A 26,500-nucleotide genomic window follows, 5' to 3' on the forward strand; every position below is an offset into this window, starting at 1 on the left:
TCCGCATTTTATCAGCTTCTTTACAAGAATATCATGGGGCACCTTGTCAAATGCCTTGCTGAGATCAAGGTAGGCTACATCCACTGCGTTCCCTTCATCTACCAGGGTTGTAATTCTGTCAAAAAACGAGATCAGGTTAGTCTGACATGACTTCTTTTTCAGAAATCCATGCTGACTATTGGTGATCACAGAATTCCTTTCTAGGTGCTCACAGAGTGTTTTGCTTAATGATCTGCTCCAGAATCTTCCCTGGTATTGATGTCAGACTGATTGGGCGGTAATTATTTGGGTCCTCTCTTTTCCCCTTTTTGAAGATAGGGACAACATTTGCCCTCCTCCAGTCTGCTGGGACTTCGCCTGTTCTCCAGGAATTCTCAAAGATGACTGCCAGTGGTTCTGAGATCACATCTGCCAGTTCTTTTAATACTCTTGGATGTAGTTCATCTGGCCCTGGAGACTTGAATACATCTAAACTAGCCAAGGATTCTTGTACTATCTCCTTAGTTATTCTGGGCTGTGTTTCCTCTGCTGAATCATTTGCTCCAAATTCTTCAGGTCGGGCATTGTTTTCTTTATCGGAGAAGACTGAGGCAAAGAAGGCATTGAGGAGTTCAGCCCTTTCTGTGTCCCCTGTTTGCATTTCACCATCTTCTCCTCTGAGTGACCCCACTGTTTCTTTGTTCTTCCTTTTGCTACAAACATACCCATAAAAGCCTTTTTTGTTGCTTTTAACCACTCTAGCAAGCCTGAGTTCATTCTGTGCTTTAGCTTTTCTGACTTTGTGTCTACACGTGCTTGCTATTTGTTTGAATTCCTCTTTGGTGGTTTCCCCCCTTTTCCATTTTTTGTACACATCCTTTTTTAATCTTAACTCAGTTAAAAGTTCTTTAGATAGCCACCCTGGCTTCTTTAGGCACCTTCCATGTTTCCGTCTCATTGGTATTGCCTGAAGTTGTGCTTTTACTATCTCCCTCTTAACAAACTCCCAGCCATTATGAACTCCCTTTCCTTTTAGTATTACTGTCCATGGGATCTCACCCAGCACTTTATGAAGTCGGCTTTCTTAAAGTCAAGAAATTGAGTCCTAGTATGCTTGGCTGCTCCTTTCCGCTGTATAGTAAACTTCAGAAGAGCATGATCACTCGCGCCTAATGATCCTTCCACTTCTACCCCACTAACCAGGTCATCAACATAGGTTAGGACCAGATCTAAAATGGCTGTTCCTCTTGTTGCTTCTCCCACTTTCTGGACAATGAAGTTGTCTGCAAGGCCAGTGAGGAATCTGTTTGATCTTATGCTCTTGGCTGAGTTTGACATCCAACAAATATCCGGGTAATTGAAGCCCCCCATTACTACTATCTCCCTTCCTTTTGCATGCTTGGCCATCTGTTCCAGGAAGGCATCATCTATGTCCTCTGTTTGGCTTGGGGATCTATAGTAAACTCCCACAATGAGGTCACTGTTATTCTTCTCTCCCTTAATTTTGACCCAAATGCTCTCACTTTGGCTTTGAGGTTCTAAATCTTGGATCTCTTCACAGGTATACACATCCCTGACATATAACGCCACTCCTTCTCCTTTCTTGTCTGGTCTGTTTCTCTGAAATAGATTGTATCCCTCCATTATTACATTCCAATCGTGGGACTTATCCCACCAGGTTTTAGTGATGCCTATTATGTCATATTTAGTTTGCTGTACCAAGAGCTCAAGCTCATCTTGTTTATTTCCCATGCCTTGCGCATTAGTGCACAGACATTAATCATTCCCCCGTGTCTCTTATTTAAGGATTTTTTCCTCCCACCACTAGGTCTGCGTGCTGTTTGCTCCATTTGGTCTATGACATTTGGATGATCATCTTCATCAATTGATAAAGACTCCTACCTTCAGGAGCACTGTCTCCCTCCCCCACATTAGTCAGTTTAAAGCCCTCCTGTGAGGTTTCTGAGATTTTTGGCAAAAACATTCCTCCCAACTGTTGTGAGGTGCAGCCCATCGCTTGCCAGAAGTCCATCTTCAAGAAACTGCAGTCCGTGACCTAAGAATCCAAACCGTTCCTGTTTACACCATTTGCGAAGCCAGCTGTTCACTTCCACTATTTTTTCCTCTCTCCCTGGGCCACTGGGAGGACAGATGAGATGACAATTTGTGCATTTAATTGCTTCAATTTCCTGCCCAGAGCCTCGTAGTCTCTTTTGATCTTCTGGAGGCTATTGCTTGCAGTGTCATTGGTTCCCACATGAACCAAGAGGAAGGGGTATTTGTCAGTGGGTTTTATGATTCCTTGCAGTCGTTCAGTTACATCTTGGATCTTAGCCCCGGGGAGACAGCACACTTCCCGAGACATCTTGTCAGGCCCACAGATCACTGCTTCTGTTCCCCTCAGTAGGGAATCCCCTATCATCACTACACGCCTCCTCTTAGGTTTGGTCGGGGTTCTTCCGTGAGCTGTCCGTTCCAAGGTCGCCTGCACATTCCCTGAGGGCTGACTTTGCTGCTCATCTTCATATACCTGATCAACTGTAATGAGGGAGAGATCCTCAAATGGAGTCTGCTCTTCGTCTTCCATACTAGGGGAGAGGACCTCAAAGCGATTGTGTATTTCTAAACAATCAGAGCGAACCCTGGGCCTCCTACTTCTTTGAGTCACATTTCTCCATATATCTGGCTCCTGTGTTGGTGAATTAGCCTCCTTCTCAGGGGAGTCCCCTGTCTCCTCCTTGGTGGAGACGGTGTGCTCTGTTGCTTCCAAGAAGAGCTCCAGCTCTCTAATTCTTTGGAGCGTAGCTACACGTTCCTCCAGTTGCTGGACTTTGTCTTCTAAGAGGGCAATCAACATGCAATTGCTGCAGGTAAAGCTGCCTGCAACCTTTGGCAAGATGGCAAACATTGTGCAGGAACCACAGGCGACTGCAGCTGTTCCCTCACCCTCCATCTTGAGAACGTGTCGTTGGGGGTGGCTACAGCGGTCCTCCATCATAAAAAGCGTGAAGACAGGACAAATAACTCCCCCCCCAAAAAAAACCTAGGTCTCCCCCAACAAACGTTTGAGACTAGCTCCCCTAAATCTAAAAGATGGATCAAACTGTGCGTGCCGCTAGGTGCGCGCCGCTGCCCTGCAAGCTCTGATAAGCTCCTCCCACAGCTAATCACCTGCCTCAACAGAAACCCTGCCCCCTCTGACCTTTGCACAGGGAGAGCAGTTATGGGCAAGATGATGGGAAGATAATTAAACATGTTCAGAACGGTAAGCTCTTCTATTGTATAAGACTTCTATGGTATAATAGGAAGCAGCCCCATAAAAATATGGCAAATGTGGGGTGACAAGGCGGGGGGCAAGAGTACAAATCCCTCATCAAATTGGACTGTCTGCTGCATTTGCCGTAGTAATATATGTTCTGAAAACCGTCATCATTTTGCTCTTCCAAAGCCAAAACCACCAAAGAACATTCAAGAAAAAACATTATTTATAGTGCTACGTTTCCATACCTTTAATGGAAAGGTGGGCACATTTTATTTATTAATTTATTTGTTATATAGGAGAAAAAAATCCTCACCTCTGCGGAAATTACAACGCTAGTTTCCATCCCCTGTTTCTAAGACTCCACTAGCAGATAGGTAGGCACACAGATGTTTACAACCTTGCCTTTCTATACACCACTATTTGGCCACATTGGGGCCTGGATGATGAATACCAGCCCTTTTTGCTCATTAACATTCCACTGAAAAAGCTCCACTTCAGGTACAGTAGCAAAGTATGTGACAAGTAAAGTTAAACCCTTTTTCTAAATGCAATGCAGCTAGCGAATATATGACACATGTTTGATTAAAGCAGACAAATGGATGCAATCTACAATCTGGTTAGCCCATCTAACTTATTTACTGAGGCAGGGTACCATGTGTGGGATGTATTATTGCTAGAGCAGTCAAGTTCCATATTTTCCTGTTGCCTAGAATGGACACACAGGGGAATGTGGCTCCAGACAAGAAGGACTTCCTGTCATACCTGCTCTGGATTCTCCTCCCCTGTGTGTGACCAGGCAGGTGGGCAGGGCTCTAGCTGACCAGATAAAAGGGCTGGCTACGCAACCATTTCTCTCTTGGACTTGTACTCTCTTACTCTTACTCTTGGACTTTCACTCTTCTGGCTCTTAGCCAGTGCATGGCTCAACCTTCACATAGGATGGAGCCCACAAGCAGAAAGTCTGATATGCAGCTCAGACTTCTTTTCACTGTAACCACATGATAAAGTCTGCCTTTGGATTACTGCTGTGAACTGAATGTGAGTAACACTTTATTCTTACTTTTAAAGAAGACTGTGATGTGTTATTATTATTTTAAGAGGAGAAACTTACCAGGAACAATCCAGACTGGACAAACCAGACTGGATTGCTTAATTAAAGGATTCTAACGAATCATCAATTTGCTTCCAATAAGTTGCAAAGGGAATGTGCTCTGCTGTTTACTCACTAGTGTGAGTGAGGAGGGATAATATCAAAACAATATATCCTCTCCTACCTTCCTTAACATTCCCACACCATGATCCTTTAAAGCCCATGGATTTCACCCAAATCTATTTATCATACAAATGGTTAGAAATAAGGTGCAAGAGTGCTGAATACATATTGACCTTCTAAACAGAACAAGATGAACAGCAAGTCTTGTGGCACTTTAAAACTGATAAATTCATCATGGGAAAAGGTTTTATGGACACCAGTCCACTTCACCAGATGCATGAAGGGTTACCCTGAAGTGTACATACACAAGTGGAGTGGTGGAGTGGAACTGTAAACATTCATGTCAAAAGGGGGAAATGCAGAAAATACAGGTTGTGGTAATTGACAGCAGCCATTCACAAAAAAAGTCTGTTGCTAACACAAATTTCTTAGCGTTGCTAAGCCAAGAAATGTTGTATGATTAAACAAAAAACATTTGCCCCAATTCATGACAAATGAGATAAGAGTTCACAATGAGACATAAATGGTGTGAAGTAGTCAGGTAGTTATGTTAGGCACAGAGCCATATTATAATAGGATGGTCCAGCTGTGCAGTCCTGAAACTGAAAGCAGATCAAATGTTTCAGATGATGGAAAAAGTTCTTGTATGTGCGTCTTATCCATTAGGAAACAAAAGGAGAAAAAAGTAGAAATGTCAAATTTGCAGGCCAAATATTTTTCCATCTTCAAAGAGCAAAGGCTCTGTGAGCAATTAAAGTTCTGGGACATTAATATCTTTTGACCCTGCGGAAAAGGGCAATCAAATTCCAATCACGTCTAAAAAACATCTGGACAAATTTGAGCAAATGATTTTTCAGCCATCCATATATTTCTTTAAATTACGCTGTCAACGGAGAAAGCCACATCCTAGGGCACGAAATAAATGAGATCTGTTTGAGGCCTGCCTGCAAGAAAGAACGTGTGGGGGGGAAACAGGCAGCCCTACACCACCACAGGCCTAAGCCTGCCATAAAACACCAAACAATATGGCACAGGAGCCAAAGGGAGGCATAAATCAAACAAATAGAAAAGCTATTGTAAAAGTTTCAATGAGCTAGAGAGAGACATCTAAATATAGCAGCAGATTTAATATTCCACCCCCCTGCTGCCCCCCAAGCTGCTGCTGTAAAAGCGTCAGATATATGGATGATTAACAGTAAACATTGGAAGGCGTGGGGTGAAATTTATTTTTTGTCATCTTGGATGGATAGCCAAGAATCCTATGGAAATCAACTTAAGAATTTTCTGCTGACAGGGGGTTAGGCCCAAGGTCACCCTTCACAGGGAAAGATGGGTTGACAAAGAAGGGAGTCGTGTTATGCCAATTTTGGCAAACCAATTTTGCAAAAATTAATGCAATGAGTGCATTTCATCTGTTGGCATGAGAATGGTAATGCAGTTTTACCACTTGATCCATCACAACTGACACTTCTAAACTGACATTTCCTCCCACACCATTAAGCAACCTTGCCGCCATGCAATAAGTGTGAGCTGAATAGTGTATTTCACTCAGGTTGAAGTGACGGCACAATCCAATGCCAGCTCCTTCATCAAGGCCAAAACCCCAGAAGGCAAGCTTAGGACACATCCTTGTCCACACTATACTGCACCTGGACCTTAATGTCATCAGCTCAGCCTCTTACAGTGACAAGAAGGGACGTCCCTGGTATATGCATTGCCGTGGGTTTTCTAGAGCAGTTGCTCTGAGTGCAGCATAGTTTCTAGAGCACAGCTGGGGAACTTGTAACCTTCTAGATGTTGCTGGACTATGTCTCCCATGATCCCCAACCATTGGCCATGCTAGCAGGGACTCATGGAAACTTGAGTCCAACATTTGGAGGGCCACAGCTTCCCCACCATTGTAGGAAGTACCGGTAACCACTGTAGGAACCCTATACACAAAACTCATGGCTGGCACCATCTTCAACTTTTATCCCCCATCCACATGGATCTGACAATGCCTGGATGCAGGAACTGTGTCTGGCCAATTATTTGTTTCCTTCTAACCCAAATATCAATCAGACAAGAAAGCAACATTTTGGCATCTTTCGTCTTGCCCACACATATTTCTAGAACAGCAAGAGAAGAGGCCACTAGCAAGTGACTAATGCATTGATACAGAAACAGTCAGTCCTTAGTTTTTTCACCACAGGAAAAGGACTGTGTCTAGCCCTCACACAATCGCTTTCACCATGGCTACACAACTACTGTCTTCCACTGCGGGAGGCAGTGGAAGACAGAAGTGCCTGTTGTGCTCTGGTCCACGGGGCCACAAAGAGTCGGACACGACTAAACGACTAAACAGCAACACACAACTACTAGGCCCACCCAGTTAACAGTATCACAATTCCAAAGAAGCAAGTGACACACATCTCCAGGTGGACAAATCTGCGCAACCAAACAGAACAGGATGAAACAGCAAGAATGTGCAACACCATCCTGAATTAACTATATCTGAACACAGATGAAATGGGAAAATGTACACATGCAGATAACAGCAGAGTCACTCGGAAGAAATTTGGAAGCACAGGAATCAAATCTCATTGAAGCTATTGCAAAAATATTAATTGCTTTTTTGTTGTTATTTTGGACCACATCAGGAGGGGGAAATTAAGCAAAACAACAGCTACACAACCACTGTAGAGATAAATCTACTCACAGAATTGAAGGTTCAAATTATTAGAGCCCAAGGAATACAGAAGTACAGGTGGGTTGTTAAAGAAATTGCAAATTAGCACATAGAATACTGTATTTAACACCCATTGAGAATTCAGGGGTAAATAGTATGACTTTTGGAAGTGATTTCATAAGCATGTGTGGGGAAGGCCCACTGGAATTGGTTTTCCATGTATTTCTGGGGGTGGGATGAATGGGAAATGATACCACCTGTCAAAATGTTGTGTTGCCTGAAATTGATTGTTAAATATGGAAGACCAACTGTGTTGATTCACGAAGTCAAGTCCTCAGAAGGTAAACATTTATACAGCACTTGGGGGTAGAATCATAGAATTGTTGAGTTGGTAGGGACCCTGAGGATCATCTAGTCCAAACCCCTGCAATGCAGGAATATGCAGCTGTCCCATATGGGGATTGAACCTGCACCACCATCTAACCAACTGAGCTATCCAGTTGAAAGGGCTTCACATCTGGACCTTTCAAGTTTTGTGTATATCATATATTATCTCCCCTGAAGTCAAAGCGGCTTGTTTCTAAGTAAATATGCTAAAGATCAGAACTGGGGAGAGGGGGGCGGGGTCAAGGAAAAACACGCTGGATTTAATGTCAGTTCTAACAGCCGCAGACAACACTAACCAAAACCAAAATATGGCTTCCACACGAAAACATCTTTTCAAATCACAGAAGCTGCCTTCAAGAGAGACACATCTGCATGCAGCAACTCACTATGTACAATTTTATCCACGCTACCTTAATCAATCCACACAACCTTCTTAAACAAAACACACACAGAAAAAGTTGTCTGATGCATTGCAATGAGCCTGTGGCCAACTGTTTTGAATGTTGATAGCTTCCATAATGCAAATATACTATAAACCTATAAACCTGAAGGCACAGATGTTGCTGGTTATTTCACATTAATAGGGTGCTCCTGGTCTTAGGAACCTCTCTTCTGCAGCTTTTTGCTTTTCCGGTTTTACCTTTTGGTTCATTCTGACTCTCCCTTAATTCCTCTGGTTTGTGAAAACCCTGCTTCTGTCTAGAACCGGAGAAAGTCAGTCAATTGCTACTATGGAGACCCTTCTGACTGGCTATGTGCCTTCCTTCCACCTCCACCTCAGCCAACCACTTTAGAATGGAAAAGAATGTCTAAGCAAACAAAACCCTACAATACATTTGGATTGTATTACAGAAAATTGTTTGTTTGTTTGTGTTTGTTGATTGTATCCCGCTCATCTGACCGGGTTGCCCCAGCCACTCTGAGTGACTTCCAAAAGAATATAAATGAACACGAAAAAACAGGAGACTTTAAAAGCTTCCCAATACTGGGCTGCCTTCAGATGTCTTCATGAGCCCACATGGTACTGTATACAATACACATGCTCATTAAGTCACAAGAGCCTTCCTATTCAAGCCTTCAACCCCAGTAGGATTCTAATAATGAAAGGGAGACCATGTTCCCAGAGTCCTGGCCACACCACCTTTCATGTTTTGGAGGGGATGCCTTCATGCTGATACTTCGCTACTAGTTTGCTGTAACATAAAATATTGTTCCACCTTGGGTGCTTCCTGAATGAGAGACCTCCTGGATACCATATATAAGCCACTTAGAGCTCTTTGGAGGGAAAGCAATATATCAAATGTAATAAATAACCCAGCAGTAGACAAATCTGAACTGAGCTTGATATGTGAACAGTACCACAACGTATCTGTTAATCTGAAAATTATACCAAGGGGATAAAATCCACAGGGAGCAAAAGTTGTGACAGTGTGATCTGTTTTGTAATTTAAGATCTACTGATCCCACAAAAACAACCTGCTAAAGTATCAACATGAAACTATCAGTTTCAGGGCCAGAATGTTGAAAGCAAAGTATATTATAGGGTTATTCCTACTCACTTTGTGGCAAGCAGCATATTCTTCCTGGAGTGGAGATCAGTAGGGTCTGTATGCTGTCTGTTCAGGTACTCAGAAACAGCTTTGGCTGGGAACTCAGTTTCACAGATGTATCCAAAATCCCGAGCTAAATGTACAGCTTCTCCTGGGGAAAGATGAGCAGCTTTGATCATCACAGGTCGACCACATTGACACAATCCTTCTTAGCCAAGTGAATACTAACTGAATGAGACCGGCATATAGTCAGATCCTTAGATCTGTCAGACCAAAAACTAACTTTTCAGTTATCACGATCTTCTTCTTCAGTCATTTGCAGATGTCCTGCACCTTCATCCTTAGCATTGCATTAAGCCATTGGTCATACTGAACGTAGTAGAGTTCTAGAGCATTAAATGTCTGCGACCTGGGCTATGAAAGGGTAACCAATAAAGCCACATCAGCTCAACTAGATGCTGGCTGAAGCTGTTAGCAAGCAGGTTGAATCACACAAACAGGGAAATGCACATTGTGTATGTCTACACAGCAAACCTGAATTAGTTATTCCTGTTGGGTTTCTATTCCTCTCACTGTGCAGATATTGTTTAGGATTGGTTCATCACATGTCTGTGTTATGCATTCCAGCATCGACTGTTGGAATCACGGGAGCGGATGTTTTACTGCATTGTACTCTGTTTCCATTTGTTTTTGCTTTCACTTCTGCCTTCTCTCCAAGGAAGACCAGAGAGAGGAGACATGTTTAATTTTGTTCTGCCTTGTGCTTAATAAAGCAGCTTCATGCTCACAACCTCAGCCTAGCTCTGACTGCGTTTTATCTCTGCTGGACTCTGGGTGTGTGCTCAATGTCTCCAAGACTTGAGTCACTATAAATCGTCAGGGAAGGATAAAATTGTGTGTTGGAACTCCCTAGAGCTGCACGCTAATGGGAGGGACAGGCTGGAAACATTCCTGTCGTTTGCCTGGGGGTTGTCCATGCCCCTGGCCAACCCGACAATTCCATCCCCTGAAAGGTGTTCTATGATGGGAATCTAAAGATTCCTAATAAATCTACAGTTCCCAGAATTCTTTGAAGGAAGCTGTGACTGTTAAGTGCCATAATAATGATATCACTTAGTAGTGGGGTCAGCCTTACACTAAGACTGAGATAAGAAGTAGTTTTACTCCCCAAGGTTGTGCTGGCAATACTGTGGAAAGAGCTGTTCAGCTAAGCACTTTGAAGCCCCATTTATTTCAATGGGAGAGATTGACATGCACACTTATTCCTTCTATTGAGAGCAGTCCAATTTTATAGCGCTTACTTTTGACTGAATTGTACCTTTGGAGTGCAATGCTGGAAAAAAATACAGTTGGGTTTTATTATTCTCTTTCCCAAGAATTATATTTGAGCTCTTCATGTACACTTTCTTCAGACTGCTTTCTCTACCTTTGTTGCCCTCCTTCCCATAAAATTAATTGGCAAACAATTAAAAACAAACAGGCTTGCACACTTGTTGTAACACCTTCTTTCAATAGGCCAGAGTCCAGGAAGCGAAAAACAGTGTTCTAGACTCTCATAGCATTGTAGGTTCTCTAATAAGTAGAGCTGGAAGAGAAATTCAAGCAAAGAAAGGAGTTCCTTCTTCCCCTGTGGTAGAAGGCCTGGATACTGATTGAGCAAATCCTCACTTAACATTCACAACTTGGAGAACATTCAAGACATCCAGCCTGTCATAAATACAAAGCAATGTAATGCTGTTGTAAGAAGTTACGGACTGAGTTGCAGTTAGGAAGAATAAGGACTCAGGAGCTTTACATAATTGGATGCTAGAATTATATTAGGGCTCCAAGTTGAGCTAAGTCTTGTCTAGCCTCCAAGCACAAATGCTCAGTCCTGAACTACATGAAAAATGGACAAAAATGGCATTTGTAGCATGCATTTTTCCTCCCTTGCTGCAAGTGAATTTGGGCATTCTGTTGATATGCAGGAATGGATAGTACAAAGTTATCCAAACCTCCTGTTCCTCTAGTGTTATATTAGAAATATTTCCTGCACAACTCCCTTGCTCAACTGGATGTGAAAACTGTCCATCAAGAGTCTCCATATATCTTAGGTCAGGGAGATGTGAAGGCTGTATTTACATTCAAATGTGGCTGTGGAGGACCATCAATTCTTTTTATGCACAACAGAAGTCCAAAAGCACCCTGTTAACATGAGTGAGCCCTACCCTAAGGAAGTAGAGTGCAAGTCTCAGGCTGGGTTCCTAAACAGAACTGAACCCCTAAACAGGCCACCAAAAAATACAACAGCAGACAGTCAACACATGTATACATTCTGTTGTTGCTGCTTGTTATGTATTTTGTGTTCTCATTTTGTATTTTGATATTTTTGACTGTGTTCCAGTGTAAAACATCATGTACTTCATCAATTGGTGCTTGCATCCTGCTGAAATTTATCCCTTTGCCACTGAAAAATAAAAAATAGAGACCTTCACTCACTACATCTCCCTCAAAATGTAGCATGTAGGATAAAATTTTGTGTACATGTGTTCAGGAACAGTAAGGGCTTGTTGACATGGGAATTTATAGTGGATTTGTTGCTACTCATGGACGCAAGCTTTACAACATCTGCACAATGCTGTCCTAATCAAAATACCATCATTTAATTGGGAATGTTCTGTTTTACAAACAATCCTTAAGTCCAACCACAGTCAGTGTGGATTATAGCTATGGTACTGGGGGGAATTATAATATTATAAAAGAAGTTATTGTAAAATTTAAATACCTGCCCCTTTTCTGATTACTGATACCACACTGTAGTTTAAACCTAGTGGAGGAGGAGGAGGAGGAGGAGGAGGAGGAGGAGGAGGAGGAGGATCAAGGCAACCCCAGAGACTGTTACCTATAAAAACAAATATGTCTAATAATCCTAATGACACATTATTTTGAAAAGGAAAGGAAGTGGGAGAGAAAGATGACCTTCATCAAATCTCCATTCACCATGGATGTTTAATTCTCCTTATGAAACTTACAAGATAAAGACCAGGCTCCCTGCCCCTTGTGAATCCCGAACAGTGATGAATGAAACATTTTTGCCACAGGCAATAAAATGGAAGAGCAGTGGAAGAGAGTGGGATATTGCTGAAGCAGCTGCTAATTCAGTAGGATAGGCCAAGATATAGTTCTTTAAGGGAAACTGTTTGGCTTGCTCAGCAACAATTTTGTATATTTTGTAATGCATCTCACTCCAATATTCACAAACACAAATGCATCTCACTCTAATAGTTGCATGCACAATTCTAGTTCCCTGTTAACTTTGAGAATTCCTGAAGCACTTGAATAGGGTTTGGGTGGAGTTATACTCTTACATTGTGGTCCAACACAGAAATGACACCTGAGTAATGCATGGTGGACTGTAATCATACAGTATCCGCAGTTTATTATGTGCAAGTTTGCTGCCCATCTCAATCTTAAGGGACCTTTGGGCTGCTTTCCTCAGCAAGCAGCTCATCCCTCTCCTCTCCAATTTCTGTGATCATTTCTATTTACTTTATAAACTTCGGAATATCTTCACTTCTCATGAAATGTCTCTCCTGAAATGGACCTTCATCATCATCATTATTTTAACAATAACTTAGGAACCAGGAAATTGAGTGATATCTTGCAGATCCAAGCAGAAGCAGAATTTTGTCAAGTAATTAGCAGAGGCCTCTGGTACCAATACCTTTATTCCTGAAGTAGGTATGCTGACTTTTCTAATGGCTTCATTCAGGTTTACAGCTTAATCACATTCAAATAACCAGATTTTGGAACCCTCAAGTCAATAATTACATATAGTATACTAATGATACCCAGTGGTGTTTTTTTGATTCTGCTTTTGAAAGAATCCTGTGAATCCTTATTAGTGTCAGATACAAGTATTTGTCAAGGGGAAGCCTCCAATTCTTCTCTGAGCCAGCATGCCTCTCTATAACCCAGTACTAATTTTTCCACAAAGCACAGTTCTATCCATATTGACTGGGGCCCAGCTGCTAAACACTGAAGGGATTACTTGCAAGTAAATATGCATAGGATTGGGAGCTTAGTTTGGAATCTAGCAGCAACTCCCCTTTCTCCTCTGCAACCCTGGAAAAATACTCCTACAAACACACACACAGAGAGAGAGAGAGCGCAATTGCAATAGAAAGCTCCCACTAGCATCAATGGAGTTTCATTGGTATTACCTTCATAATAAGACAATGCAAGCAGCCAACCTTCCCCCACCCTCCCCTCCCCAAAAAAATCCACCCATGTTTAAAATTTCTGTTTTTATATTCTCCTCCATCCCAAGGAAGAGTTGCTGCTTAACTCAAACGCTCACACAGCACCTCTTGGTATATTAATTTACTGTTCTTGGGTCTGTGCAGTTGCTTTTCAGTTCCCAACACCTCTTAGGATGAATTCGGTTGTGACCCCTAAGCTGGTCCGATCAGAGGCGTGCTGATTCCAAAGCACATCTCGCTGCCCTCAGTGGGACTCACTCCGAAGCCATTTCGGATGGCGAGATCTACACCAGAGTGGAGATATGGGCCGAGCTTCATGATGCTTGAGGTCTTTGTTCTTTATTAAACACTCCTGCTTCCTGCGTGCCGGAGCTTCGGTGCTACCCCGGTAACGATTTCCACTCAATGCACGAGCCTTGTGCGAAATGTCCCCTCTCCCCCGCCCTCGAGAGCCGCCCGGGGGCGCCGCGGGGGGAATCCGCGCGGGCCGCGTCTGCTTACCTTCCACCAGGGAGGTGAGTAAGGTGACATTTGCCGCTTTGCGCCTGCCGGCTGGCAAATTCAAGCCGATTTTTTCTAGCCTCTCTCGCAACGATCTGCCCCCGTTTTTCGATTTGGCTCTGCAATGGCAAAATGGGGGGGAAAGAAGGTGCTGATTCGAAGCTGAAGGAATGTTCCCAGGAAAGAAACTTTTTTTTGGGGGGGGGGAGGAAAAAGCGACTATGAGGCAGATCCCCGGAGCTGGAAGGGGCTTTAGCGCGCGTGACTGAATTGCAGCTGACTGAGGAAGTTCTAGCAGACAAAATTGAGAAACGGAGAGGGGGGGAGGGAGAGATAAGCAATGAGAGACAGACAGGTAATGAGGAAGGAGAGAGAGAGAAGGAGGGGAGAGTGGGGGAGGGAGAGAAGCAATGAGACGGACAGATCGAGAGATGGGCAATGGGGAGGGAGAGAAAGGAGAGGGGAGGGGAGGGAGAAATAATGATTCTCGAGGAAGAGTTATGCTGAGGGATCACAGAATTGTAGAGTAGGAAGGTGTCCCAAAGGGTCATCTAGTCTAACCCCCCGAAACACATGACTCACTGGTACTGGTTGGACCCTGCACCAGGAAAGCAAAAGGAGCTGGGGGCTGGTAGCACCCAACCAAGGCTGCAGCAGCCCGATTCCATGAGTTTTTATTTGAGCACTGGTTTCATTGTGGCTTGCTCCTAGTAAATGGCTAGATCATGTGCATAGCCAAGGGAGGCAGGGGGCTGGTGGGCAGCTGCCCCCCAATCAATAAAAATCAATAAAAATACATAGCTAATTGCGGTTCTGCTCCACCCCAGCAAAAGGCCTGCCTCCCCCCTTAACAAAAATCCTGGCTACGCCCGTGGGATAGATTATTAGTTTTGAGGAAAAGCAAATGGCCATAAAACTGGAAAGGTGGAAAGGTCAGAGAAATAGGAGATCAAGACTTCCAGGATACAGGTGGCTGTGGAGAGGGGAGTGACCGCTTGTACAACTGCCCTCAGCAACGCGAAGAGTTTAGTATTGGTTCTGAGTGTGTGTCTTTTAATTGCAGCTGGCAACCTTATGGCCAATTTAAATATATTTGCCTATTATTGAAATCTTGGTATTGCAGGCACATTTTAACAATATCTACCATTCCTAAAAAAAAAAAAAAAACCTCTTATCCATTTCCGCAACATACCACAAATCAAAAAAGCCCACAGAACTGGCAGCCCTGCTTTTTAAAAACAAGTCCTCTCCAATTAAAAGTGGGCCCCATTGAAGGAATGGAAGCTTTCGCCAGTTGATCTAGCAATTAAAAGATTGCTGCTTTCCATTCATTTGACAATAGCCACAGACTCGTCTTGCAATGACAGAGGAAGACCCCACCTCTACTTCTGGACTTCCCTTCTTCATCAAGCAAATGGCAACCATTGGCCAGGATGCATGTGTGCATATGAACATAGATGGATGCATGCTGAAGACCACATGCCCAAGCTTCACACAGGCTGAGGAGGCCCCAGTTTTACCTTTAATATCCATGGCTATTAACCCACCTAGAAATGACACATTGTCTCATACTACAGGGGGGAAAGTCGGAGGGGGGATAAGAAGGAAAGGGCTTACTCTGTGAATATCTTACATTAGAAATGTGATTTCTGCACTGTTTCCCACCCTCTCTTCTGAAAGACATACCAGCCACCCTGTAGAATAGAGCTTCACACCCTTTCTTTACATGTAAAGAAAGAGATGTTAGGATCCTAGGCCAGCTTGAGAAGATCTATCAGAAAAGCTAGAAGGTTGTCTGCATACTCAACTCATGGGTACTTACTCCTTTTCCTGAAGTCAAATTAGGTTTTAATATTAGCTGGTGTGGTGCCCTCCAGATGTTGGACTACCATCAGTCCAAGCCAGCATGATGTGTCAGGGATGATGGGTGTTGTAGTCTAGCAACATCCAGATGACACCATGTTAGGCTTCAGTTGCAAAAGCAGCACTGTGGAGTCTGGCCAAAGGCCTATATCAGGGGTCAGCAACCTAAGATCCATGGGCCACAAGCGGCCCATGGGGGTCGTTTAACTGGCCCATGGACCCCCGCTGCCCCCTAAGGGACCCCTGCCGCCTGCTTGGTTGGCTCCAGTGAGCCGCGCTAAACTGGTGCGGAGCAGAGCAGGGACAACCTTCCACGATGCTGGCCGGCTTCCCACTGGCTACAGGAAACTCCTGCAGCCAATGGGAAGCTGCACACGCCTCCTCTACGATGGAAGGAGCCCCGGAAATAGTGTTTGCGCATGCAAACACCACTTTGCCCACCACTTTGCTGACTCCTGGCCTATATACTTAGGCACCCCATTTCACAAAGTGGTGAACCAGATGCCAATCAAAAGTACATAAGCAGCAGACAAGGCCAATAGCCCTCTCCCTCTAGTTGTTTCCCCATAACTGTTCTTTAGAGGCATCATGTATTGTAGCCACTGATAGGCCTGCCCTCCATGAATTGGTCTCATCCCCTTTTAAAATCATCACCACATATTGTGTGAATTCCATAGCTTCAGTTTGGCCTGTGTGAAGAATGACTTCCGTTTTTCTGCCTGAACCTTGCTTCATTTTGTTTGAGTACCATGGGAGAGGGGAAAACACATCTCTATCCACTATCTCCACATCATAAATATTTGTGAACACTTCGCTCATATTCCTCGTTACTCACCCTTTTCTAAACTAAAAAGCCCCAAACACGGTATCATTTACTCCCAGGCGGGTTGCTGTGACCCAGTGATCATTTGGGTTGCTCTTTCCTTGCAGTCTCATTGCCATCAGCAAACATGGTCACCTCACTGCTCACTTCTAACTCTAAATCATTTATAAACCATTAAAAAATAAATAATCCAGTCCCTATGCAGATACCTGTGAGGTCTTAGACACCTGACCCATCCACTATGAGGACTGTCTATTTATTCTTATTCTCTGCTTCCTGTTCTCTAACCAGGTACCATCAGAGGACCCATCCTCCGATTCCATGACTGCTAGAGTTACGCAATATTTACCAGGTCACCACTGTACACTTATTCAATGGCATTCTTAAAGAACCAGAGTTCAGGCTCAAATGAAGCCCTTACTGAAGAGATGTACCACATTAACTGAAAGTAAGGAGTGTTTCCATGGTGGGGTGTGAAGAGCAAATGGAGCCCCTGCACCAGACCAGCCCTTACCACTGCAGCAACACACCCCGCCATGGAAACACTCCTCAAGCAGCTTTGCTATATTTCCATGGAGGGGCATGGAGGGTGAACAGAGCCAGCTGTGGCAGACCAGCCCTCACCACTGAAGTGATACCAGCCCCGAGCAGTGTGTCATTCCAATGGCTGGTGTTGCTTTGGGAATGAGGGATGGCCAGGCGCAGTGGGCTTCTTCACCCTCCGCCCCCCCCCCCCCCCCCGCATCCAAGGGGACATGTGTCCACCCCAGGAACAGTGGGAGCACCCTTCACCGCTGGTAGATCATCACTCATTCCTTCTTCCCTGGCAGGAGGGAGGAAGCAGCATTTTGTGGTTGCCTCGTGTGACAAAATGTCTTGGGCCAGCCATGTGCCTTAGCAATTCTTACAACAACCGTTTAAAATAAAGCCAGCATTATGAATTAATGGAGGGGGAAGTCAAGGTTGAAAGTGAGTGCTTTGCCTAAAAGAGATGGCTAACCTACAGCCCTCAACATGTTGTTGTACTCCAACTCCCATCAGCCCTTGCCAACATAGCCAATGTTCAAGGATGATAGAACTCATAGCCATAGCTGTCAACTTTTCCCTTTTCTTCGAGGAATCCTATTCAGAATAAGGGAATTTCCCTTTAAAAAGGGGAAACATTGACAGCTATGCTCATAGCTCAGCAACATCTGGAAGAGCCCAGGCTAGCCACTCCTGGCCGAAAGCCACCTAATGTATTTTGACCCCTAGAATGCCTGGCTCACAACTTAACTCCATAAAAAAATTCCTTCCAGAAGCACCTTAGAAAGCAACTAAGTTTGTTATTGGTATGATCTTTCGTGTGCATGCACACTTCTTCAGATACACTGGAACAGACGTCAACAGACCCACCCCCACCCTCTCACTATATATAAGGGTCTGGTGACTTCTGTTCCAGTGTATCTGAAGAAGTGTGCATGCACAAGAAATCTCATACCTATGACAAACTTAGTTGGTCTCTAAGGTCCTATTGGAAGGAATTTTTTTTATTTTGTTTCAACTACGGCAGACCACCACAGCTACCTACCTGTAACTAGAACTTAACTCCAGGCTATTACAGTACAACAGCAAAAGTGCTGAATATGCATACATTATCATATCATCCCTACCTTTCAAGTAAAACTTACTTAAAACAATGTTTAAAAAATAGATGAAAGCAAAAATAGGACATTTGAGATTTCAGCATTGCAGGGGAATTGACTAGATTACCCCTAGTACCCTTTCCAACCCAATGATTCCATGATTCATGGTTATTGACAACAACAACAACAAATTAACATATCACAGGAAACAAAAATCAAAGGGCAGCTGAGCAGGACAAGGTCCCAAAAGGACATGAGAGACTCGGTTGTAGGCAAGCCTTACTGGGGGAACACTCCAAATATGGGGTGCAACAGCTGAAAAGAGTTTTTTTCTCAGTTGCTATGTACCTCATCTCCAAAGGCACAGCCACCCAGGCCCAGAAGATGATCTTAGAATTTGGGTAGTTCATTTGGGAGTATTTGAAGAGCCTGAGTCCCAAGCTGTATATTGCTTTAAAGGATACGCTCCTGAACTTTGAATTGTGCTCTGAAAAGCAGTGCCAATGTAGTCCTTTAAGAACTGGTGAGATGTGTTGCACATGACCAGTCCCAGTCAAAAGCCTTGCAGCCAACTGTTTTTTTCCAAGAAGTCCTCAGAGGCCCATGCATGCATAGTGGTAGCCAGACTGTTAAGTATATGTCCTATGAGGTCTTCTACATGCATCAACATCAACAGATATGCACATAGCTGATCCCTGTAACAACACGTAATAAACCTCACACATAAGCACACATATACCTATCCCAAGGGCTTACCTTCTAAGTACTCCTCCAAGAAGCGAGGCATTCAAACATTCTGGGGGTGAGAGGCGCCTTTGAACTTCTCCAACAGTTACTTTGTACTTGGAAGTTGAGCTGAGCAAGGAGAGCCGCCCAGGTACTGAACAAAATACTTCGCCTGTGTTCACAGACATGCCACCAAGGAAGCCGTCTTTGTTCATCATCAGGGAAGTTACAGATTTTGGAGGAACTGGAACTGGGGAGACAGAAAAGTAGGTGTGGGAAACAGCACACTTCAGGGACCAGCTCAGTCATAAGACCACATTTGCTACACCAGAAGTCAGTCCCATTGATTCAGCACCTTTTGTTTGGATGGCTTACTGCTCAGAGTCATATGGGGGATCCCATCACAGGGATGGTTCTTATAGAGCTGCCATGACAGGCCCCAATGCCATATTAGCAGTGTTTCACATAGAAAGACCCTTTGGGCATTATCCTCAGAACACGAGAGCTGCTAAACTGAGAGGGGCCAAAGGACCCTATCCAGAATGACACTGAACAGAGTGGGAGCAGCTGCCATGCAGCCTGACTCCATCCTTTACGGCTCACAGTAATGCTTGGAAGTCACTCTAAGACTAAGCTGTGGGCAGAGGAGCTCCTTTCCAGGACAGTGAAACTCTTCTTTCAGGAAGGAGCAACTGTAGCATAATAATGAGGAGTCAGTCTCGGACATTAGGCATTTCCTACAACACAGAAAGAAGCCACATTGCTGAAGGTGATGTTGGCCAGAGTCCCATATTGCCTCAGGTTCCATGGAAAAGGACCAAATTCTTTCCATGGAAGTAGTGAAAGGAGACATGCTGCAATGGTCCCAGGACAACAAGGTGAACTTGGAAGGGAAGGGAACACAACCCATATGGGAAAAGTCAATACCTACAATACTACCAGACTTAACATTACTGTTTCCTATGCAATTAATAGCTCACATATTTTTGTGCTCCTGGATACTAAGTCTCCAGTATAATGCAAAGATGGGTCATTCTAAGCTCTCCAAAAGGGATCACCTAAAAACTCAGAAGAAGAAAGGGGTGCACTGAAAGTTGGCATACTGCCTTTACATGTCTATCAGAAAACATTCGGCTGCTATGGGGTTGGGCTGGAAAGCCTTCTCCACCAGCAGAAGCTGCCAACTAGTTTTCTTGCACAACTCCTAGTAAATACCTACATAATAGTCAGAAATGCAATAGATTAAGGGTGCCCCCCCTACATGCTGCCCCATGCCAGGACAAGATTTCGATCATTTTATATCTACCTATTGGGTGCTAGTTTTACTTACTTATTTGCTTAATTATTCATAATCCACCATGTGTGTGTGTGGCAGGGTACAACATAAAAACACAATAGGCACAGGAATGGCAGTGGTGGAGGGGGATGAGGAACCCCTCTCGTCACTGAGAAGCCAGGTTTAACAGGTGAATGTCTATGAAGAGAGCCAGCTTCTCTTGGTCAACTTGAGTTCAGCAGAGTACAGCTGTTGTGTCCCAGTTTCATTAATTTTTAATTCTGTGTTCATCTTAATTAGTTCATGAACTCTGAGTTTCCACTCTCTCTTTTAAGATGACATGGAGCCTATGTCCTAAACCCTTACATGGAGTGGGAAGGGCATTTCACTAGATTTATAGAGTTGGAGGGACCTGAAAGGTCATCTGTTTTGCTGCTGTTGCTGCAGCATCTTGGATAGGTGGCAATTAAGCTTTGGAAACCTCCAGTGAAGGAGAGGCCTCCATCTTCCAAGGGAGTTTCCCTAACACTTTGTCAAAATCACCAATATTGTAATTTCAACCCACTGCTTCAGGTCCTTTCCTAAAGCATCAGAAAATAAATTAGCTCCATGTTTTAAGATGCTTGTCATATCACCACCTCTTAATTGTCTTTTCTGGGCTAAATAGCATGTTAGGCCACACCTGCTGAAGCTAATTTTCTGCACGATATTTAGGGTGGGGAAGACTACCCATGTTGTATTTAAGTCACCCAGTTGTCTCTCCAAATCTCAAACCAACAATTGTATATCTTTCTCTGGGCCAGTGACTGTTTCAAGCTTTTTCACAGATTAGATATTTAGAACACCAACCCATGAATAGTTTAACCCCAGGGTAGTTGCAACAATACTCCAATTAACCCTTCATATATTCTTCCTTATCTCTAGGGAAGTTGCCCTGGTGTTTCTAAGTATATTTGTAATTATGTAGAAGTTGGAGACAGCAGGCAGCCTTTACTACAACCACATGGTAAAACAGAATATGTAACAAGGGCAATTAAAGATCTACAGCCTGACCCACTAACCCATTGAGCCAGAGAAACTTGTATGGAAAGCTCATTTAGGCACCGTGAAGTGATTGGGACATCACATTAAAAAAACCCCACACATTTTGGTTTAACTTGTTCCTGGATCACATCTATAAATACAGTTTTTTAAAAGAGGGAAGTAAGCTTTTGACCTGTTCAGTGTAGCTCCGTAGATTATAATGGACAAGCCAAAGAAAAAAATACCAGTGTTCTTTAATAATATTTGTGGGATATCCAGAAAAAGCAGTCAAGTCCAGCATTTCCCGTTTGCTAGAATGAGCACTCAGAGTTTAGACTGGTCAGTAACTTCTCTCTCTACGTATAAACTGTAAGACACTTTGTGCACTGTATAAATAAATAGTTATTACTCGTAAATATTTGTTTCATTATTTTTTTAGTAGTGATTCACAAATAGAAAAAGGAAAGGAATCCAATGAATTTATAAACTGGAAAGCTTAGCAGCTGGATCATTTTTGCACTGGTTTGATAAAAACTTGTATATTTGGGAGTTTTTAACCCTTTATCCTGGCTTGGAATTGATGAAAGCATTATTTTTTATTTAACAGGCAGATTGGGAGGGCTGGGTGTGTAAAAAAAGCAAATCATTCTAATTCCAAATGAAAATGGAGCTCACTACTGAAAAGCTGCTTTTCCCTAAGATTCCAGGTTGCTCAATCCATTTATTTCAAGAATGAGCACTGCTTTAAGAGAATTAGAGCAAATTCACCAACCATAAGTAGACTTGGGTATAAAGTTATTAAACAGGGCACACACACACCCCCAAAAAAAAAACAAATAGAAGGAAATTATTGATGATGTATTTTGCTTGCTACTGAACTTTTTAAAAAATCCCTATGATTTGCAGCAGGTGCGCTGATCAATCAACCAATCACTAATTTATACAGAGACTTATTGCATCCCTCCCCCAGTTGTTTCATTTGCTGCCTGTAATTGAGAACAAACCATACTTAAGGTACGCTTCATGCAAGAGTTAATAAGGGCTGACAGCTGCTGCTATTGCTGCTTCCTTGAGATCACTGCAGGCTGGTGTTACCTTAATAGACAAAGCGAGGTCTCAAGTTCCAAAAGGGAGGGAAGGAGACATTTGGATTCTACAAACATGCCCTGCAGGAAGCCAAATATATGGCAAGTCCAGATTTTGTACTTTACACTCGTTCTTATATAGAGCAGATGAAATGGTAAACCTGTGTCCGGACTGTCCCACTTCAGATTGTAGGTGAATGCTTTCTTGGGGGGGGGGGGTGATTTCTGGATATAGAAAACTAAATGTCAGAGGAAAGGGTTATAACCTAGCCATTTTCCTGATATGCTAGATTTCTTACACTTAGGAATGTTATCCAAAGGCAAAACACTGCGCCGCTTGAGCCGCCCGCCTGCAATCTGAAGTGGTACACTCCTGTAAGGAGGCTACCACAACTATTATTTGTGAGAACCAGGTCGCAGCTTTCTATGACACTTTCATGCCCCAAAATGAATCGCATCTATAATTGGTTAGGAGAGAGGAAAGCCAACTTTTAAGAACTCCTTAAGGATTCTTAATATCATCATATACTGGCGCTAGAGTTTCAGCCAGGTGTGAAGTACAATCTGAGCTATTTCAACGGGACTCTTTATTTCCAGCTTTGTATCCCTAGGAAAAGGATTGTTGTCCCATTCATGAAAATACTCTTAGTGGCAAAAGGGGCGGGAGCATGGTGTGCGCGCGTTGCATATATATTGATTACATACACATCATCTCCCGAGCTTCCCAAACGTGTAAGATCGAGTGTCTTAACAGGCTAGGCTTACCAAGGAAATTGGCAAGTCAATAACCTCAAGGGAAGGAGTAGACAGAACAAGCCTTCGTCCAGGTTTTATTACAAAATATTTCCTTCCACCACACCAGAATCCCACACTAAAGCGCTGTAACAACTACAGAAGTCCCAAGCCCGTGTTAGATTTCATAGATCCGTGCTGCTTGGTGCGGATTGGACGGAAGTTTCAAAGTAAACGACTGAGTGGTTTTGCCTCATGGGAAGCGAAAGCTGGCTCGGCTTCCGTTTGCTCTTCTCGCTCATATATTTTATCTTCCTTATTTCACGCAGTTCGATTTATTATTTATATTATTTTTTAATATATATATCTATATCGCCCTTCTTCCGAGGGCGGTTTACAATATAAAAACACAAAAATACATAACATAGTAACAAACTCAAACAGTAAACCGCCCCGCCCCCATTTAAAAGTCCATAGATATTTATCTATCTATCTGTCTATCTATTTAATCGATCTATGACTCGTCTAGGGCAAGGTGTTGCAGGGGCTTATCTGTGCAATCAATCTCAATTGAATGACTCAGTTGTGGCTTAACTGCGCCCTGTGGATAAGGGGAACGCACTCTGCACATGCTCTTAGGGACTATCTTCATTATTAACCTGCATCTTCTAGACCTTATTATCGGCTTTGTAAAACAAGTCCTAGGGGTCTCGTAAATCTTTCAGCTGGGTCCTAAACTTGATTTTTACTAGCATTCTTTAAGTCCTCACCAGAACTTCCTTCCAAGAGATGTATTTAGAATGAATCTCCCTCCCCTCCCTTTTAATACCTCTGCATTTTAGAATTTTTTATATTAGCTCCTCGGTCTGTCAGGGCTCCTGAACGGCTTCCATGACCAGAAAATAAAATATCAAAATCACAGAAGGCATTTAATCAGAAAGAAACGAAAAAGGTCCAATCTCATCAAACAGAGTGTTAGCAGCAGCCTTGGGATCTCGGCTGACCAGGCCTAAAACAAGTCTGGGGGTGAGTTTTGCTGGCCGTCCTCGGCAAAGACCCCCATCCTAACCGCCTTCAGCCTCTGTCGCCCCCGGCCGCTTAAGTGGCGTGGCAAGGAAGTCACAGCAGCTCTCACTGGCAGCGCAACAACATGGTCACGCCCAGAGAAAGGGGTCCCATTTTTAAAACGAAGACGACCCCCTTACACACCACTTGCTTTTTAGTTGCATCCTCACACGAGGAACCCGCACCCTTACAGGGCAGGTCTACACAGATTTACTCCCAAGCAAGCCTCACTAGTTTACTGCGGCGGGCGGGGGTGGGTCTCAACCTTATTCTACAAGTGGCAGCGCCCCCTCCCTTTTATCGACCGAGAAGCATTTTTAATAGGCGCTGAAAAATATTTACAGCTGGAATCGCAGCCAACTCTATAGGTCTGAGCCTCAGTGTTCTCAGACGCGCTTGCCAACAAACCATTCGTCTGCCCGGAAGAGTTTTAGAAGGACAGGGATGTAAATGAAAGAGCCTGAGACGCAGTTCTGCCCCCTTGTCTTCAGCAGAAAGAGGTAGCCTGTCTCCAGGACAGCCACTACTACGAGGACGCTGCTGGTGGGGTTCGCTGGTTTGTTAAATTTCTATACCGCCCTTCATCGGAGGATCACAGGGCGGTTTACAATAAGACCATAGCAAAACTAGAAAGATGCCCTATTCCTAACGCTGCTCATCTTTCATGCATTGTGAAATCTGGAAGTATCTTGCCATAATTGTTAGCAGCAGGTATCCTACATTTCTTGGGTTGTGGCTGAAGGAATACATTCAGGAAACAGTTTTTTTCAGCTTTAGAGGACTTGCGTTGGAACTGAGTACTCTTACGAAGCCTGATCCCTATACATATTTACTCGGAAGCAAGTCCCACCACGTTCGATAGGACTTGCTACCAGAGAAGCATGCACAGGATTGCAGCCTTACCTGGAAGTCAGTCCAAGACAATGGGACTTACTTTGCGGGGTGGGGGCGGTTAAATTAAAATAAGTGACCAGAAGACCAGATCCAAGGGTCCAGCAGCCTGCATCCTAAACTTGTCTCCGGGGAGCAAGGGCTCCAAAAGGCGCCCCAACCCCACCCTAACCCCAACCGCACTTTCTCCCCAGTTGCTTAATTTGGTTGGGACCATTCTCACGTCCAGGATCCTTTTCACCCTTTCCTTACGTGGGGATGTGCTTCCAATTAAATGTGTTGAGGTCGGAGCGCGAGTCCTGCAGCCAACTGGGCGGTGGATCTGGATGCCAGTGTCTCATCAAACCCATCCTCCAAGTAAGTAGACCATTCAGGCTGCAACCCTGTGCATACTTACCTGGGAGTAAGCGCCGTTGAACACACTGGGACTTACTTCCGAGTAAACATACATAGGATCGGGCTGGACATGAGGGAAAAAAACAAAACAAGAACACACACACTCTACTTGATGTAAAGAAAATATTCATCTGAGTCAGAGGCTGCGATCCTAAGTCACAAGAGGGACCTTCATTAAAATGAACGGAACTTGCCTCTAAGTAGATCTGATCGGGACTGGAGTGCAAGGGGAGTTTAAACAGATATTGCACTTGTCGCTTTGCCCGCTTATATAACTGAAGCGAATGCATTTCATAGCATTTTCCCAGGTAGGTACCGTCTAACAGGTATTATGGCGCCTGGCTGCTTCTTCTTGTTGTTGCTACAGTCCCTTTGAAAGAAGCAGCCCTTTAGTAAAGGGCGAGATAACTGTATCCATTGCAATTTCATAGCTCCGGAGATGTGCGCTCTAATCTCCAGTCCATCTTTTGTAAATTACCTAATTCTTCTCTCTCTTTTTGAAAGGGAAAATGGAAAGAAAAGGAAAAAGTGAGCCTCCCATGGAAGAAACTATAGGGATCGAGTTATCCAGATCTGTATAATTACTTTTATATTAAAGCTATTGCCAAATGTAATGCAATTTGGAGATTTCAGTTACTCAAGATATACCCATTAGGTGCACAAGAGCGGGGGCGTAGGCGGCACAACGAACAGCGAAAGCACACAGCTCATGATTAATTTTAACCTAAATGCCTCCTCCACTTGTTGTTGTTGTTGTTGTTGTTGTTGTTGTTGTTGTTGTTGTTGTTGATGATGATTACGATGATCCAGAGGAGCTTAATTTTGTTCTTGAGTTCAGCGTAGCAACAATTTTACGCTCCCAGCCATGGTACCTCCACTGTCCCTGAACACCAGTTGCAGCGAACCACAAATGGGGAGGATCTGTTGTGCTCTGGTCCTCCTTGACGGCTTCCCATAGGCATCTGGCTGGCTAGTATGAGAACAGGATAAGGGACTAGACAGGCCTTGGGCCCGATCCAGCAGGGCTCTTCGGTTAGCTCAAACTACTGACTGTTTCTGATGCTAGCGCTCAGCCCCGAAACTTTTCAGAGGCAGAGTGACTCTGAGCATGGACAGAGCTCAGTTGGCTCCTCGCTGGGTCTGCAGTATTATTAACATCTGTTTTACTTCTCTGTAGCCATTGAATGCAATAGA

At 43.8% G+C, this 26,500-nt stretch overlaps 1 protein-coding gene and 1 long non-coding RNA gene across 8 annotated transcripts in view; both read right to left on the bottom strand.

Annotated features, from left to right (window-relative positions):
• Positions 1-26,500, bottom strand: part of LOC307212742 — a 580,424-nt gene that overhangs the window by 71,993 nt on the left and 481,931 nt on the right. The window lies entirely within an intron of this gene.
• TFAP2B (transcription factor AP-2 beta) overlaps positions 1-26,500 on the bottom strand; it is a 70,436-nt gene that overhangs the window by 20,121 nt on the left and 23,815 nt on the right. For 4 of the 7 annotated variants that reach the window (XR_013837022.1, XM_079969948.1, XM_079969947.1 and 1 more), the window contains exons 4-7: positions 25,308-25,370; positions 18,869-19,088; positions 13,802-13,920; positions 9,069-9,210 (exon numbers count right to left, since the gene is read on the bottom strand). Coding sequence is in view for 6 of the 7 variants with exons in the window: in XM_079969948.1 (XP_079826074.1) it covers positions 9,069-9,210; positions 13,802-13,920; positions 18,869-19,088; positions 25,308-25,370 (544 nt within the window). In the remaining variant the exon portion in view is untranslated. The remainder of the gene's footprint in view (positions 1-9,068; positions 9,211-13,801; positions 13,921-18,868; positions 19,089-25,307; positions 25,371-26,500) is intronic. The other 3 variants (XM_079969951.1, XM_079969950.1, XM_079969952.1) reach the window with 1 other exon arrangement.

This window comes from Podarcis cretensis, assembly GCF_951804945.1.
Source record: "Podarcis cretensis genome assembly, chromosome: 3".
Lineage (NCBI taxonomy): Eukaryota > Metazoa > Chordata > Lepidosauria > Squamata > Lacertidae > Podarcis > Podarcis cretensis.